Source organism: Budorcas taxicolor, chromosome 13 (assembly GCF_023091745.1).
Source record: "Budorcas taxicolor isolate Tak-1 chromosome 13, Takin1.1, whole genome shotgun sequence".
In the NCBI taxonomy this organism is placed as follows: domain Eukaryota; kingdom Metazoa; phylum Chordata; class Mammalia; order Artiodactyla; family Bovidae; genus Budorcas; species Budorcas taxicolor.
The window spans coordinates 37,502,547-37,518,200 of record NC_068922.1 but is presented as its reverse complement, the minus strand read 5'-3'; the positions used below and the strand labels follow the sequence as shown (position 1 = coordinate 37,518,200).

The window sequence follows — 15,654 nt, the reverse complement described above, 5'->3', positions numbered from 1 at the left end:
ACTGAGACCTTATGCCTATTACACTGGCGAGCGAGACAAGCTACAGTGCTGACTGTGGTGGCGCGATTTCCTGTGTCCATGCTTTTGGACTCTCTCCTCCCCATCTGGTAACTAGGGGACCTTGTGATTCACGCCACCTTCATTTACATCCCTGGAAAATCTTGCTAAAAGTCAGCACATCTTTCCCCGAAGGATTTACAGCATTTGGGCTTGAAGAGACTCAGAGCTCACCTCTGTCATAAACCTGGCTCCTCCTTTTACATAACGGGTCCTCCCTTGAGATCGTGAATAAAACATCCTTGGAGTCCCCAGGCCTGGCTTATTATTCTCTTCTCTTCTATGAAAGAAATGGAGGGGGAGAGCTGTCCTGGGTTGGTTGGCACAATATCACCTATCTGAAGGATAGAAATGAAGACCTTGGAGTCACAAACAGGACAGAGGTGTGGGTGGGAGCACTGTATTTAGGGCACAGAATAGAAAAGGTTGCTTCCATGGGAGTGAAAAGAATCACTGACAGTGAGCAAAGCTTCAGATCTAGACGTGGGCATCGCTGGTGTAGGGAGAGGGTGACTGCTAGGCGCCTGGAGGGGGCGGTGGGGACAGGGGAGGGGGCCCGGGAGCTAGTCCTTGCCAAGGATGCTCTTCAGGCTTCTCTGCACCGCCTCGTCCAGCTCTTCCTCCAGCTCCTCCTTCTTGGACATGGCCAGCTTGGACTGGTAATCCCGCACCACCTGGTCAATGTAGGGGGCACTCTGCGTGCCGTGCAGCATCAGCGTCCACTCCTTCAGCACCCCCTTCTGGGGTGCACTCCCCACAAAGCCCAGCTCTAGGGTCCAGGTGCCCCGGGCATCCTCCCCCCAAGTGTGGGTGGTCATGAAAGGCCACTTGTCAAAGCCCACCTTGGCGTCGTCGTCCCGGGGGCGCCGGCTCAGCAGGATGGACTTGGTGCCCATGGGGGACGTCATGTTGATGTTCAGGTCCCCTCTCCTGGTTGCGTTGACCGTGACAACTGCTTGGACATGCTCCAGGTAGCGGACAAAGTTTTCCTTCCCCTCGCATGCATCGGTCGTGAGCGTCAGCACCAGCTTGCCAGTGGTTGGAATTTTCCTGAGGGCAGAGTGGTGAGGGGACACAGTGAGGGGTGGGGACACTATTCCAGGGTGTTTTGTTGTTTTCTAAAAAAATTTTGGCTGCATCCTGGGGCATGTGGGACCTTAGTTCCCCCACCACGCCCCCTGCATTGGAAGTTGGAGTCTTGATCACTGAACTGATTGGGGATTCCTAGGGGTTTTGAAGGCCTCTCTGAGCAGTGGGGAGAGCAGGGACTCTGGGGTTAATTAAAGTCACCTGCAGTCTCTGATCTGTTTGGATGTGGGATGTGGCCGATGCAGTTGAGCCCCTTCCCACTTTTCCCAGGTCTCTGCTGGGTTCTCTTGCAGCCTAGGCCCCTGTGGACCCTGATGGCAAAATGTCAGGGATTTGATCTGGAAGGGAAAATCCTAACGAATGATTGACAGGAGGCGGTGAGTCAATATAGCCTGCGTTCCTCACTGCTGGTGGGGACAACTCAGTGTCCCCAGTGGGGGGGAGCCTAGTTGCCCAGGGCAGCGAGGTGACAGTTAGTACATCCTCAGTGTCTTCTCTATTGGGTTGCGCTCTCTCCCTGTCTACATCACCTCCTCCTCACCTGTGTCTCCTGAGATCATCTCTCCAAGAAAACAAAAACAACTGTCAGAACCTAAGTCCCACCAGGGCAACTGAGAGTGAGACAGGAGCTCAGAACTCTTTCTTTCACAGCACTAAGTACTTTGATAAAGAGAAATTATTGCTCAAGTGATTGCTATGATTAGCACAACAATGTGACTGCGGCTCAGAAGGGGCTGGTCATGGCCACACCTGACTGGTATGCGGTTCAGCATGCCCTCCACTCTCTATAGAGCGGCTTCTGCTCTTCAGGTTAACGCTGATTTCCAAACTCACTTAAAATTCAGAGTTTGTTACGACCTTCAGGGGCTTCCCTGGTGGCTCAGATAATAAAGAATCTGCCTGCAATGCAGGAGACCCGGGTTCAATCCCTGGGTGGGAAAGATCCTTTGGAAAAGGGAATGGCAACCCACTCCAGTATTCTTGTCTGGAGAAATCCCATGGACAGAGGAACCTGGTGGGCTACAGTCCATGGGGTTGCAAAGAGTCCAACACCACTGAGCAACTAACACTCTGCTCAAGGAGCTGAGTGGGCAGGGGAGGGTGGGGGCTGAGCCGGACAGGGTGCTGGGGGAACATGCTGTTGCGGGGGCGGGCCAGGCTGCCTCTGCTCACTGACTTGGATGGTCCAGCACAGATGCCTCACAGCCAGTTTTATTTTTCCCTTTTATTTTAGTCAAGCACTTTTCATGGATTCTCCTGATAAAGTCTCTTTAGAAAATTGCTTTTCGAGTTGACTGCTTCTCTGGGAAGATGAGCGCTGAGGAGACTCATAAACCCGACAGTTGCCACTCAGTGGCTCCCAGACCGTTTCTGCACAGCCCAGTGTAGACTTGGCTGCTGCCGGGAGTAGGGGTGGGGGTGGGGTGGGGGATGGTGGGGGTGGGGTGGGGGGGGTCATGGAGCCCTGCGGCTGGCCCCAAAGAAGCTTGATTCCTGGCAATAAGGGCTGCTTCTGCCAGAGGCCCAGCTGGCCTGGGCGCTGCCCTTGGAACCTCTCTACCCAGCCTCTGAGTTCTTCCAGCATGGCATCTGCCCCAGACCTTGCTCATCAGCCCCTGAGATCAAGTTCAGGTGGGGGGCAGGTGGGCGAGGGGGCAGAGGGCACCCAGGAGACCAGAGCCCTTCCAACAAGGCCCGATCTCCCCCACCCCAAATTTCCCTGGCTGGTCTGACAGCCCTATTGCCTAACACCACTGTTTAGATGCCTTCCTTGTGCCCAGGTGAAGCTGGCTGAATAGTCATTCATTCATTCATCCCACAAATATTGATCCCATGACTGCTAAATTCCAGGCGCTGTTCTAGGCCCCGAAGACACACCAGCAAACAGGAAAGGCTAGGCTCCTGTCCTCGGGAAGCCCAACTGAGTTCATGGTGAAAGTGCTCTCAAGGGAGGGTATATATATATATATACATATATATATATATGTATATATATATATATATGTATATATATATATAGTTATGCCTGACTTGGGGCTTCCCTGGTGGCTCAGATGGTAAAGAACCTGCCTGCAACGCAGGAAATGTGGGTTTGATTCCTTGGTGAAGGGAATGGCAACTCACTCCAGTATTCTTGCCTGGAGAATCCCCATGGACAGAGGAGCCTGGCAGCCTATAGTCCATGGGGTCTCAAAGAGTCTGACATGACTGAGCGACTAACACTCACTTTTCATGACTGACTTGCCTTGATGTATGGCAGAAACCTACACAACATTGTACAGGATATATTCTCCAATTAAATAAATTTTATAAAAAAGAGCTCTCAAGTTTCCTTTCATTAAAATAATGCTTCTGAGACCACCCACCAAATTCAGTCTTCTGGACCTTATCCAAAATCTCAGAAATCAGAACCTCTGAGGAGTAGGGCCTTGAGAGATGTATTTTACCACACAAACCGACACATTCCTATATACTTTCTTTTTCTATTATTTGGGCACACTGTGTGGCTTGTGGGATCTTAGTTCCCCAACCAGGGATTGAAACTGGGTTTCCTGCAGCAGAAGCGCCAAGTTCTAACCATGGATGACCAGAGAGGTCCCCCTTTTTTTTTCTAATAAATTTCTATATATTTTAAAGTTTAAAATTGCTGTCATAGTATATGTGTACATGTGTATTTTGCTGAGAATAAAACTGTCTCAACAGAAGATCACTTGGGAAAGGTAAAATTCTTGATGAATTCGTATAAAGCCCTGTAAGAAACATATACGCAAGAACATGTGTATATTTAGTGAGATGAATTTAACCTGAACAACTGAAACATAATAAAAAGACTTCCAAATTAAAACAAATAACAATAATGCTGCTAACACTGGGTAAGCCCCCAGCTGGCTGTGAGCCTCTGGGACAGTCACACTTCAGGGCTTCAGATTCCTTAACTAACATGAGGGCATTAGACGGCCTATTTCCAGTGTTGCTTCTGGCTCCAAATTCCAGAAAGTATCTGAATTAGGACAGAGCGCTCAGTGCACTTGGACCTGGGAGGGAGACGGTCATTCATCCTGGCATACGCTCTCCGTCTCCCTCCCCCCTCTCCCCAAAAGCACAGAGTGCGAGGATCAACAGAAACCCAGTCTTCCTGTCCGGGGCCATCGCCGAGAACAAGGTCTGATGTCAACACAAACCACGACTAAGTGGAGCCCCAGTGCTCACTCTCCTCGACACTGCGGTTGTGCCACCTTTCTGCTAATTGGGAACGTAAGCCAAGACGCAGCAACTGCACCCTGCTCTCCTCACGCTGCCCACGGCCCCCACCTGCTGTGGCCCAGAGCCTGCAAAGGCACAGATGCTGCAGGGCTTCCGCTTAGCAAAGTCCCTCTTTGTAAATCTCTCCCTCTTGGCAATAGGGATGGAAGTTCCAGGCCCTAGGACTCTGGAGACTAGATACTCTGAAACTGCCCAAAGCTACAGCTCTGCCTGGAAGCTGGCCGTCCCCGAATCAAACCCAGTGCATCTTGGGAGGACACAGAGAGGGCATCTGACACAGCCGCCAGCGCGCTGGCAGCGTCTCCGGGGTATTTTCCACTCACTCTGGGTCCTGCACGGAGCCGCCCACGCAGTGGAACCTCTCGGGCACCGTCTTCCAGTCTCTGGCCATTTTCACCATGGCACCCGCGTCTAGGACCCCATAGCCAAAGAGGTGGTTAAACTCCAGGCCGACCCCATTCCTCCGCCACTGATGGACCTCGTCGTGAAGCTGGTTCCGCTTGGAGGTGAGCACAGTCAGATGCTGCATGTCTCTCCAGGTCAGACCCAGGCTGTGGACCGGAGGCAGGGAATTCAAGGACAAGGGCATGGGACAGGGGTGAAGGGAAGGAAAAAGAGACGCAATGACTAAGAGAGCACGTAGACCTCCAGTAAGAGTTTGGAACATGTATGGACCCCCAAGTCAAGGGAGGAGTATCCATGTATTATTTATAATATAGCTATAGCTGTACATCAATTAAAAGTCTTGCCTTTCTTACTTAAATATATTTCCAGTGCAAAAGCTGACACACACTGGGATGGCTAAAATGAAAAAGGCTGACAGTACCAAGTGCTGACAAAGATGAGGGACAACTGAGTATTTTGCAGAAGGGAGTGTAAATTATTGCAAATACTTTGGAAAATAGTTTGACTCTATCTTTTAATGTTGCCCACATGCTTAAGCTGTAGCACAGAAATTCCATTTCTAGGTATGTAGCCAACAGAAATGTGTGTATATATTCACCAGACTATATGTACTGGAAATGTCCATAAGCCCGAACTATGAAGCCCCCGAATGCCTATCCGCAGTAAAGTGAATAAGCCCACTGAGATGTACTTATTGGACATGGAACACTGCACTGCAGTGAGAAGGAACTACAGCTACTCAGAATAACTGGGGGGAAGGGAATGTTGGCCCAGAGAAGGCAGACACAGCGGAGAACACACGAGATGATCACAGTCACTTAAAGAAGGAAACCAGGCACAACGAATGTGTGCTGTCGGAAGTCAGGTTAACGGTGGGTCTTGCCCGGTGGTGTTTGGAAGGGACACAAGGGGCTTCTGGGTGCTAGCTGAGCTTTGTTTTTGGACCCGAGTGTTGGCTACTTGCAAGCATTCCATATGGGAACAGGGGCTGTCAGTTCTTCAAGAGCAGAGACAGCAGCCACAACATCTGTCTCCCCAAGGCCCAGGATGGCCCTCCTTGGCACACTCTTCATTCAGCAAAAAACAAGTTGGCTTGCAGAAGTGTCTTTGGAAATTAGTGTCTACTATTACTCAACGTCTGTGTTTTTGAAAATATCAGCCAGACTGACTGCATGGGCTATGTATCTGGGTTGCACAGTAAAATCATTTGTGGGACACTTAAGACCAAACCACTCTGGCCACATCTTAGACTAAGTAAATCAGAATTTCTGGGCAGGGGACCCAGGCTTGGGAAATTGTTACTACTTCTCAGGTCATTCCAGGAGACAGCTGAGGTTGAGAATCAGGTTCTTTATGAATGAAGCTGTCACGAGTGGAAGAGAACAGAAAAGAATGCCAGTGTGACTGTAATATGGGGAAAGTGTGTGTGTGTGTGTGTGTTATGTGTTGGGTTGGAATGCAAAACGTATTTCTCACTGACAGTCACGGTCAACAATGTTGGAAAAGCCTTGCACTACAGTTCTCCTCAGAATCAAATGATTCAAAGAACATCACTCATTTGATAAAATCTCATCACGGGCAGATTTCATTGGTTCAGAGCTTTGAGTCAGAGCCAGAAGACACTAGTGATTCATACACTCTTGAAATGTAGACTTTCAGGTTTTAAGGAGAAAGTTTCAAGGAAAGTCAATGCTTATTTGAGAAATTTAAGAACATATTTATTTTTGGACATATGGTCCCCTGGACATGTGGACTAGGTTAATAGTGTGAAATTTCCTGATGTTGATTGTGGCTAAAAGCTCAGTGCTTTGGTGGAACAGGATTCTGAATTCATTTAACCCAAAAATGTTGATAAACCCAAAAAGTGTTGATAAACCCAGAAAGTGTTGATAACCCCAAAGTGTGGGTAAACTGCTAACTTCAGGGTGATCAGAGGGCTGGCTGGCAGGTGGAGTAGCTCTCACCTTGGCAAGGGGTTCTGCCACAGTAATGTGCTATGCTTCCTGAAGGACCCCGTTAGACCTTTCTCCGTGCATTTACTCTCATGGGGCACATGAGAGAGAGAGAGAGAATGTGTTAGAACAAGGATGTTCTCATGTCTAAACTAAATCAGAGTAAGGCCCATACTCCAGCGTCAGAATTTGTGACACCGGTTGAACAACCATTTGCTTATGCCTGAAAAGTAACACTGAGTCCCTCCTATTTTTGCATTCTGAGCAACTTCTGAACTGACAGGCGATATGCATATATGCTAAGTTACTTCAGCCGTGTCTGATTCTTTGTGACCCCAGGCTCCTCTCCATGGGATTCTCCAGGCAAGAATACTGGAGTGGGTTGCCATGCCCTTCTCCAGGGGATCTTCCCAACCCAGGGGTCAAACTCATGTCTCTTATGTTTCCTGCATTGGCAGGCGGGTTCTTTATCACTGGCACCACCTGAGAAGGCCTGACAGAGACAGTGTGTTAGTAGCTTAGTTGTGTCCAACTCTTTGGGACCCTGTGGACTGTAGCCTGCCAGGCTCCTCTGTCCATGGAATTGTCCAGGCAAGAATACTGGAATGGGCTGGTAGTCCCTTCTTCAGGGGGATCTTCCTGACCCAGGGATCGAACCCGTGTCTCCTGCTTTGCAGGCAGATTATTGACTGTCTGAGCCACCAGAGAAGCCCCATTGTGTAAAACAGGGATCTCACAACCTGCTTCAAGCTTTAATCCTACTACAGCAGCTCAAGGGTTGTAGGTGACACCTATTAACTTATACAAAATAAATGTACAGAATACCTACAGTATGGAAGTCACTGTGTTCAGTGTTATAGGCAAGGAATGGTCATGCTTTTAAATACTTTATGTAAGAGTTGGAAAAGTAAGGCAGACCTACGGAAAAGCACTGCACAGTGAAGTGATTCTATGAGCATCTATTGAGTGTGTATCATGTCCAGGCTCTGCACTAGTTCTGAGCAGGCTGTGGAAAGGTCTCAGAGCCTATAGGCTGGGGGGCAGACAGACAGACAGCTCAATATTTAAAAAGGAGGGAGCTGAACTCCCTCCCTGTCATGCCGAGGGAGCCAACAATGGGGTCCCAGAGTTATCCCAAGGAGAGCATCTCACAGAGTGTGGACCAGCTTTGGAACCATGTAGGGGCCTGTGACAGACATGGATTCCTGGTCTCAACCTCAGGTCTCTGGCATCGGACCTCCTGGAGGCTGTGGGCCTGAGGATGCACACTTAGGACAGCACCCGGGTGATGCTTCTGTACACGGGGTTTGAGAACACGGGTCTGAGATGGTGGTTCACAGCCTTGGCTGCACGTGTGGACAGCGTGAACACAACAATGACGTCAGACAGGACCCAGAATTGTTGCTTCCGTGGACCTGTCCATACATCTGCCAAAGGCTTGAAGGATCCAGAGGCGGGAGAAGGCAAGCATTACTCAGGTGATAAACTTTAAGAAGCACAGGAGGTCAGGAGCCCCGAGTGTCAGGGAGGGAGAGCCAGGGACTGAGGCAGGAGAGAACCACATGTTAGAACATCAGAACTTTATCTGAGGCACAGATATGAAGGCAGAGGCGCTTGAGCCGATCTTTAGAAACATCACCCAGGGAAGGAATTAAGATGTGTGGGACTGGAAGGAAGTAATATTTAACAGCAGTATGGAGGAATCTCTCAGACATAATGTTGAACCAAATTGCCCAGACTGATACTTAGGTGATTGTCTGTTTCCTAATTTGGGTGCTGGTTACATGGATGTGTAAGGCCTCCCTGGTGGCTCAGATGTTAAAGAGTCCGCCTGCAATGCAGGTGATATGAGTTCGATCCCTGGGTGGAGAAGATTCCCTGGAGAAGGAAATGGCTACCCACTCCAGCCTGGAGAATCCCATGGACAGAGGAGCCTGGTGGCCTACAGTCCATTGGGTCTCAGAGAGTCAGACATGTCTGAGCGACTAACACCAATACTACATGGATGTGTTAACTTTATACGGAGTCTTTGAGCTTTCCCTAACATGTGTGCACTTGCCTCTGAGTCTATTATACTTTGATGGGGCTTACATGAGAAAATCATTCCTTGGAAGTCACTTTCGGAAACACTGCTCTAGCCGGGAACATGGGCTGCTTTACTATTGATGGTTCTCCTGGGCCATAATTTTGCCTCCTTATGATCCCCTCAGAACCCCAAGTAAGTCTGGGGTCATGGAGAGAACCCCACAAATGGGAAGGTAGCTGTGTGTGTGTGTGTGTGTGTGTGTGCTATGTCACTTCAGTTCAGTTCAGTTCAGTCACTCAGTTGTGTCCGACTCTTTGCAACCCCATGAATCACAGCATGCCAGGCCTCCCTGTCCATCAACAACCCCCGGAGTTCACTCAGACTCACGTCCATCGAGTCGGTGATGCCATCCAGCCACCTCATCCTCTGTCATCCCCTTCTCCTCCTGCCCCCAATCCCTCCCAGCATCAGAGTCTTTTTCAATGAGTCAACTCTTCGCATGAGGTGTCCAAAGTACTGGAGCTTCAGCTTTAGCATCATTCCTTCCAAAGAAATCCCAGGGCTGATCTCCTTCAGAATGGACTGGTTGGATCTCCTTGCAGTCCAAGGGACTCTCAAGAGTCTTCTCCAACACCACAGTTCAAAAGCATCAATTCTTCGGTGCTCAGCCTTCTTCACAGTCCAACTCTCACATCCATACATGACCACAGGAAAAACCATAGCCTTGACTAGATGGACCTTAGTCGGCAAAGTAATGTCTCTGCTTTTGAATATGCTATCTAGGTTGGTCCTAACTTTTCTTCCAAGTAGTAAGCGTCTTTTAATTTCATGGCTGCAGTCACCATCTGCACTGATTTTGGAGTCCAAAAAAATACAGTCTGACACTGTTTCCACTGTTTCCCCATCTATTTGCCATGAAGTGATGGGACAAGATGCCATGATCTTGGTTTTCTGAATGTTGAGCTTTAAGCCAACTTTTTCACTCTCCTCTTTCACTTTCATCAAGAGACTTTTGTGTTCCTCTTCACTTTCTGCCATAAGGGTGGTGTCATCTGCATATCTGAGGTTATTGATATTTCTCCTGGCAATCTTGATTTCAGCTTGTGTTTCTTCTAGTCCAGTGTTTCTCATGATGTACTCTGCATTTAAGTTAAATAAGCAGGGTGACAATATACAGCCTTGACGTACTCCTTTTCCTATTTGGAACCAGTCTGTTGTTCCATGTCCAGTTCTAACTGTTGCTTCCTGACCTGCATATAGGTTTCTCAAGAGACAGGTCAGGTGGTCTGATAGTCCCATCTCTTTCAGAATTTTCCACAGTTTATTGTGATCCACACAGTCAAAGGCTTTGGCATAGTCAATAAAGCAGAAATAGATGTTTTTCTGGAACTCTCTTGCTTTTTCCCTGACCCAGTGGATGTTGGTAATTTGATCTCTGGTTCCTGGCCTTTTCTAAAACCAGCTTGAACATCAGGAAGTTCACGGTTCACGTATTGCTGAAGCCTGGCTTGAATATCTTTGAGCATTACTTTACTAGCATGTGAGATGAGTGAAATTGTGTCATAGTTTGAGCATTCTTTGGCATTGCCTTTCTTTGGGATTGGAATGAAAACTGACCTTTTCCAGTCCTGTGGCCACTGCTGAGTTTTCCAAACTTGTTGGCATATTGAGTGCAGCACTTTCACAGCATCATCTTTCAGGATTTGAAAGAGCTCAACTGGAATTCCATCACCTCCACTAGCTTTGTTTGTAGTGATGCTTTCTAAGGCCCACTTGACTTCACATTCCAGGATGTCTGGTTCTAGATGAGTGATCACACCATCGTGGTTAACTGGGTCGTGAAGATCTTTTCTGTACAGTTCTTCTGTGTATTCTTGCCACATCTTCTTAATATCTTTTGCTTCTGTTAGGTCCATACCATTTCTGTCCTTTATTGAGCCCATCTTTGCATGAAATGTTCCCTTGGTATCTTTAATTTTCTTGAAGAGATCTCTAGTCTTTCCCATTATGTTGTTTTCCTCTATTTCCTTGACTGGGGATAGAAGCAAGGTCCAATGCTGTAAGGAGCAATAAGTCATTTCAGTTGTGTCCAACTCTCTGCAAGCCTGTGGACTGCAGCCCTCCAGATTCCTCTATCCAAGGGATTCTCCAGGCAAGAACACTGGAGCGGGTTGGCATTCCCTCCTCCAGGGGGTCTTCCTGACCTGGGACTGAACCTGCATCTCTTGCATCTCCTGCATTGGCAGGCGGGTTCTTTACCACTAGCGCCACCCAACCCCCACTAGAGATATCCTGTGAAACTTCTCTAATATTGGACTCCCTGGGAAATGTGAGCAATGATCGCTGGGGAATCAAGAAGGTATTTTCTGGCATTTGACAGAAAAGCATTTTATGAGATTAAACAACAAGGTGATGACTGGTCAGGACAGAGGACTGGGTTCCCTTTGTCCCCTGGAGCCACAGAGATGGTCCTTCTCCCTCTCTCATGGTCCTGATGGGCAGATGTTTTAGACAGGATAATTTGTTTTCTGCTTTCAGGTTGTTTTGGAAAAGCTTTCCCGTTGGCCCTCCGAGTGGGAAACAGCCCTGACTGCTGCCACATATGTTCCCAAGGACTCCCAGGTGCCTCGTCTGAACACAAAGAGAGGTGAGCTGCAGGAAGTGTTCACAAAGAGAGCCTTCTGGCCTCCTTCCTCTGGGCTCTCTCCCGGGGCTATTTCATGCTGATCAGAGGTTTTAACTCCTGGCTTTGTTGTTGTTCAATCGCTCAGCGGTTTCTGACTCCTTGCGACCCCATGGACTGCAGCACGTCAAGCTTCCCTATCCTTCACTATCTCTGGGAGTTTGCTCAAACTCTTGTCCACTGAGTCCGTGATTCCATTCAGCCATCTCATTCTCTGTCGACCCCTTCTCCTCCTGCCCTCAATCTTTTCCAGCATCAGGATCTTTTTCAATGAGTCAGCTCTTCGCATCAGGTGGCCAAAGTATTGGAGCTTCAGCTTCATCCTTCCAATGAATATTGGAGTCCTTTTGCCCACTGAAAAGTCTTGGGATTTACCACCCCAGGAAGGGCTTATGCAGCCCACTCCCTTGTCTTGATTTGGAATAAACTCTGAGGCAAGATTTGCATTCCCGAACTACCCCCTGGAGTCAGGCTGAGGCCAGAACCTTTGGAATAGCATCCTTGCTTAGATCCTTTCCCATCTCTAACTTGCTTCCTCTCTTTCCCAATGGTCTCTGCTGGGAGCCCATTCTTAATGAATTGCACCAAACTCTATTCTCAGGGTCTCCAACCCAGGTGGCTGGTGTTCTAAGAAATCTGAGGACTGGCTTCCAAGATGGGTTTGAACCACCTACTACCAGGTATCATTTTTTCCCCCTGTTTATGGCAAGAGAGTGCTCAGTTGATGACCACTGCTCCAAAATGAAGTATGCCTAAGCAGCGACTGCATTCTTTTCTGTAAGGAAAGCTGCCCAGTGTGGTGAAGAATGAGGAATAACTGCTGCAGAGCCCACAGATCTGTTGAAAGGTCCAGCAGCCTGCTCAAGCACGTTGATGGATCTGGATGTCACTTGGTTGGCATATAGGATTCCTAGGTAGCTCAGTGGTAAAGAACTCGCCTGCCAATGCAGGAGACATAAGAGATGTGGGTTCGATCCCTAGGTCGGGAAGATCCCCTGGAGGAGGAGGGCATGGCAACCCACTCCAGTATTCTTGCCTGGAGAATCCCATGGACAGAGGAGCCTGGTAGGCTAAGCTGTTGGCATATATGCCTGGGCAAGTGCCTTTTTGCTTGTCAGAATCCAGGGAGACTTTAAGGCGAGTTCTACCCTCTTCGATTTAAGGGGAGACAAGAAACTCCTTCTTATTCCCTGTCCTCTGTGAGACTCTGTGGCAGGAGCAGCCTCCCTCTGCTTGTCTGCTCCCAACCAGAGTGAGCGAGACCAACTCAGACTTTAGGACCCGGCAGGTCCTGAGAAGAAGAGTTTCATTTTTAGGAAATGCACATAATATATAAGTTTTTTTTTTGTCTTGGTGCTTAATAGGAAGAGAGTGTCCGTTTCTTCTTTTTAAAATTTTCCACCTGAGTTTTGTTAACAGAATCAAAGTTTGGCTTGGCCCAAAGACAGAAGGCATCCCCAATTTGGGGCCCAGTTTGTAAAAGGAGGATAACGATGTCTTTTTCTGCTTGAAGGCATGGGGGTTGGACTAGTTAATCTTTTGAAGTCCTTTCCTATTCTAGGAATCAGCTCTACCTCCTTTGCAAGTCAGAAAAATGCACTGAAACTGTGGAGAGTCAAGCAGGGCTGCCTGAAGATTGATGCTAGAAGTTCTGGTTGCCTAGCAACAGCCAACAGGGATGGGAACTCAGCTTCCCTTTCCCAGGAGCCAGAATCCAACTTCTTACAAGTTTCTGGTTCTATATTCTCAGATAATTCCTTGCACAGTGGGCATCTGCACTTACACCACATGGATGTTGCCTGAAGCCACAAGTTCATTGCTCATACCAAAGGCGAGTCTCTGGTGTGCACTAAGTTAACAAATCTGGAGCGAGAGCATCCTGTTTCCATGACATGTTCTGAAAACCTTGCTAGATAACCAGCTTGGCAATGATCTTTCATTTAGCTGATTGGGAGGAGTATTAGAGTGAAACAGCCATGAAATCCACAGATGAAAGAAAATATCTCTGTGCCCCCATGTGTGATTGGGTGTTGGACTCTTGTGCTCTCTAGGGATGTAGTTTTGTGGGATGTATGTGTGTGTGTGTGTGTGTGTGTGTGTGTGTGTGTGTGTATCATTAGCAACACCCAGCAGAGTTCATTGGCCCTGACTTTTTACTGACTCTCACACCCACTTTTGCCTCCATGGACACTTGGTGTTGGGTTGGCAGACTTGTGTTAGTTCACCCTGCAGAGCTGGCCCTTGGTCCCGAGCTGGAAACATACTTAGCCTCTAAAGCCAGTGCGAACACTCCAGCTGCTTCGGGAGCAGCCGCAGATGTCCCAGAATGCCTCAGGGTGCAGTTGCCATATAAATCTGTGGTTGCCTGGAGGGGAAGAGAGTGAGGAATGAGTGAAGAAGCCCCACTGCTTTAAACCCAAAACAACACAGAGCAGATCTTCTGTTTCTTTTACTTAAAGTCTCCCTTGTTCTGAAGATGATTTAGATGGAGGCAAGAATAAGCTTAGCACTCATGTATTTATTTTGCCAGACGTTTTTATCTGAGCTTCCTAGTAGCCTATGCAAAAAGGGAAACACAATAAGTTATAGTTACAGTGTCCATAAGATACAAGCAAGTCAACTGTTTAGAGAGGCAACTCTGCAGCTATTCTAATAAAGAGATATTTATTTTCTGGACCCTAAAAGGAAACATTATAGGTGAAAAGTGACAAGCCAATACCACCACCATACTCAATACAATGGTGCTGCTGCTGCTGCTAAGTCACTTCAGTTGTGTCTGACTCTGTGTGACCCCACAGACGGCAGCCCACCAGGCTCGCTTGTCCCTGGGATTCTCTAGGCAAAAATACTGGAGTGGGTTGCCATTTCCTTCGCCAAGGCATGAAAGTGAAAAGTGAAAGTGAAGTCGCTCAATCATGTCCGACTCTTAGCGACCTCATGGACTGCAGCCTACCAGGCTCCTCCGTCCATGGGATTTTCCAGGCAAGAGTACTGGAGTGGGGTGCCAGTGCCTTCTCCAATGGTGGGGTTTGTTAAAATGAGATTGGCTCAGAAAGCTCAGGGCCACTTCATCAACAAATTATTTTCCCTTCAGGAAAAAAGGGTGGCATTCCTAAAGAGGAAAAATGAAACAAGTTCAGCTAAAGTTTGCCTAGAGGGACAGCCATTAAAGAGAAAACGGTACATTCTCTACATCTAAAATCCACCAAGAGATTCTGGAACACAGTGAGCAAGACCACTGCTACATCAGTGATTACCCCGAGTGAGGAGGCTGATCAGCTGAGTTTTAAAGGATTTTACAGAGAAAATCCTCATCTTCGATGTTTGTGAGAGACAGGGTTTTCATTAAGATTGTTTATAAATCATGCGAATACTCATTTCTCCTGCTTGTCTGTAGGCTCCTTGAGTGGGTCTATTATTTTGGGGACAAAGCATCAGGGCAGTTTAAAGTCGTCTCCTGGGGAAAGTGACTATATTCAAAGAGAATTCAGTGCTCCTCCCCAGCTGGAGTGGAGTCACAGACATGGGTTGAGGACAGAGTGATACTCCTGAAAGGCCCTTGGGGCAGGGAGGGGAGCTTCTGGGGGAGGGGGTGTTTGGGAGAAGGCTTACAAGCAGAGCAAGATTGGGGCCACCCTTGCTTGTCCCTTTCTGCCCACACAGCTCAGAAGATGAGAAAGTGAAGCCTCTTTCCACTTGGGAGGAGCTGACACATTTTCCATCCTCCCCAAGACTAAGGGGAGCTGACGGGGCTCATGGGAGAAGTCAGGGGGGTTCATGGGGGAGCTAGGCTAAGGTCTGGGTCTCTTGCAGGGAAAGGACTTCTGCCAGATCAGGTGAGAGCTGGTCGGGTGGAGCCCAGGCAGGACCTTGGGACTGAAGGGCTGGCTGGTACTGATGACTGCATTCTTGTTCCTGCCTTTTTCCCAACCCTGGAGGAGGTGGTGGCCAGGCAGAATGTAGCCCAGCCCGACTACCGAGTCACCCACTAAATTCCTAGCTTGGAGGACTGAGAAAAGGCTGTATGCCCAGCGGACTTGGAAATTCACTGTTAAACCTAGGTGCCCAGGAAGGAAGAGTTGCTCAGAAGAGTGCAATAAATGTCTATGATTCTTAACCTTTTGGTTTTCTCAACTGTGGACCCGGTTTAAACACACTACTCTTCCTTTGCAAAAACA

At 48.3% G+C, this 15,654-nt stretch overlaps 1 protein-coding gene across 1 annotated transcript in view; it reads right to left on the bottom strand.

The window, feature by feature from the left end:
- Positions 1 to 620: 620 nt before the first annotated feature.
- LOC128058509 (neuroendocrine convertase 2) overlaps positions 621 to 15,654 on the bottom strand; it is a 234,350-nt gene continuing 219,316 nt past the window's right edge. The window contains exons 10-12 of the mRNA XM_052650991.1: positions 13,741 to 13,841; positions 4,734 to 4,961; positions 621 to 1,107 (exon numbers count right to left, since the gene is read on the bottom strand). Of these exons, the coding sequence (XP_052506951.1) occupies positions 621 to 1,107; positions 4,734 to 4,961; positions 13,741 to 13,841 (816 nt within the window). The remainder of the gene's footprint in view (positions 1,108 to 4,733; positions 4,962 to 13,740; positions 13,842 to 15,654) is intronic.